This window comes from Cynoglossus semilaevis, unplaced genomic scaffold (genome assembly GCF_000523025.1).
Source record: "Cynoglossus semilaevis isolate Cse_v1.0 unplaced genomic scaffold, Cse_v1.0 C18904756, whole genome shotgun sequence".
NCBI lineage: Eukaryota > Metazoa > Chordata > Actinopteri > Pleuronectiformes > Cynoglossidae > Cynoglossus > Cynoglossus semilaevis.
Window position 1 is genome coordinate 1 of NW_007591260.1, and position 589 is coordinate 589.

The following is a 589-nucleotide window of genomic DNA, read 5'->3' on the forward strand; positions in this document are numbered from 1 at the left end:
GAGAATCAATGGAAATTATAATGTTATAAATAGCGACTTCGTCTCCTCTGACCTTTATCTGTTGGTCCCTGCCGTCCACTTCTCCCTGGAGAACATCAATGACCTGAGTTTTACCAAGCAGAACCTCCTCCTTCTCGTGAAGCTTCTGTTTCAGAGCCTTCAAAAGCTGAGAAGAAGAATAGAACAGATTCAACATCAGGCAACAAAACCCCGTTCTGTACATCTTCAAACTCCATCACACAGTCAATGTATAGGAATCTATAGGAGTCATGTGACTTCTGTAGGTGAAGTATATTTTCTTTTGAAGGAAGTCAATCTGTAATGAGTGAGTCATTTAAAAAAAAATTTTTTTTCAAGATTTGTGTGCCCCATAGAAACAGAAACAGATTTCAGAAAGTACAGTGCAGTAAGTGTTGGCACCTGCTCCAAATCTGCACTAGCGTCACACTTGGCTGCTAACTTGAAGAGCTCCTGTTCGTGCATCTGGTTGATCTCCGTAAGCTGATTATCTTTCTGCATGATGATGTCTTTGAACGTCTGGATCTACAAACAACAGACACAACAAATGAGTTCACGGGAAAATGTTGAA

At 40.4% G+C, this 589-nt stretch overlaps 1 protein-coding gene across 1 annotated transcript; it reads right to left on the reverse strand.

Moving 5' to 3' along the window:
- Nucleotides 1-34: 34 nt before the first annotated feature.
- LOC112486693 (golgin subfamily B member 1-like) lies at nt 35-548 on the reverse strand (the record flags this gene model as incomplete). Its single annotated transcript, XM_025054020.1, has 2 exons — nt 421-548; nt 35-166 (listed from the first exon to the last, which is right to left on the reverse strand). Coding segments are annotated over exons 1-2 (231 nt in total), but the record flags the coding sequence as incomplete, so codon positions are not given.
- Between the last annotated feature and the right edge of the window lie 41 nt (nt 549-589).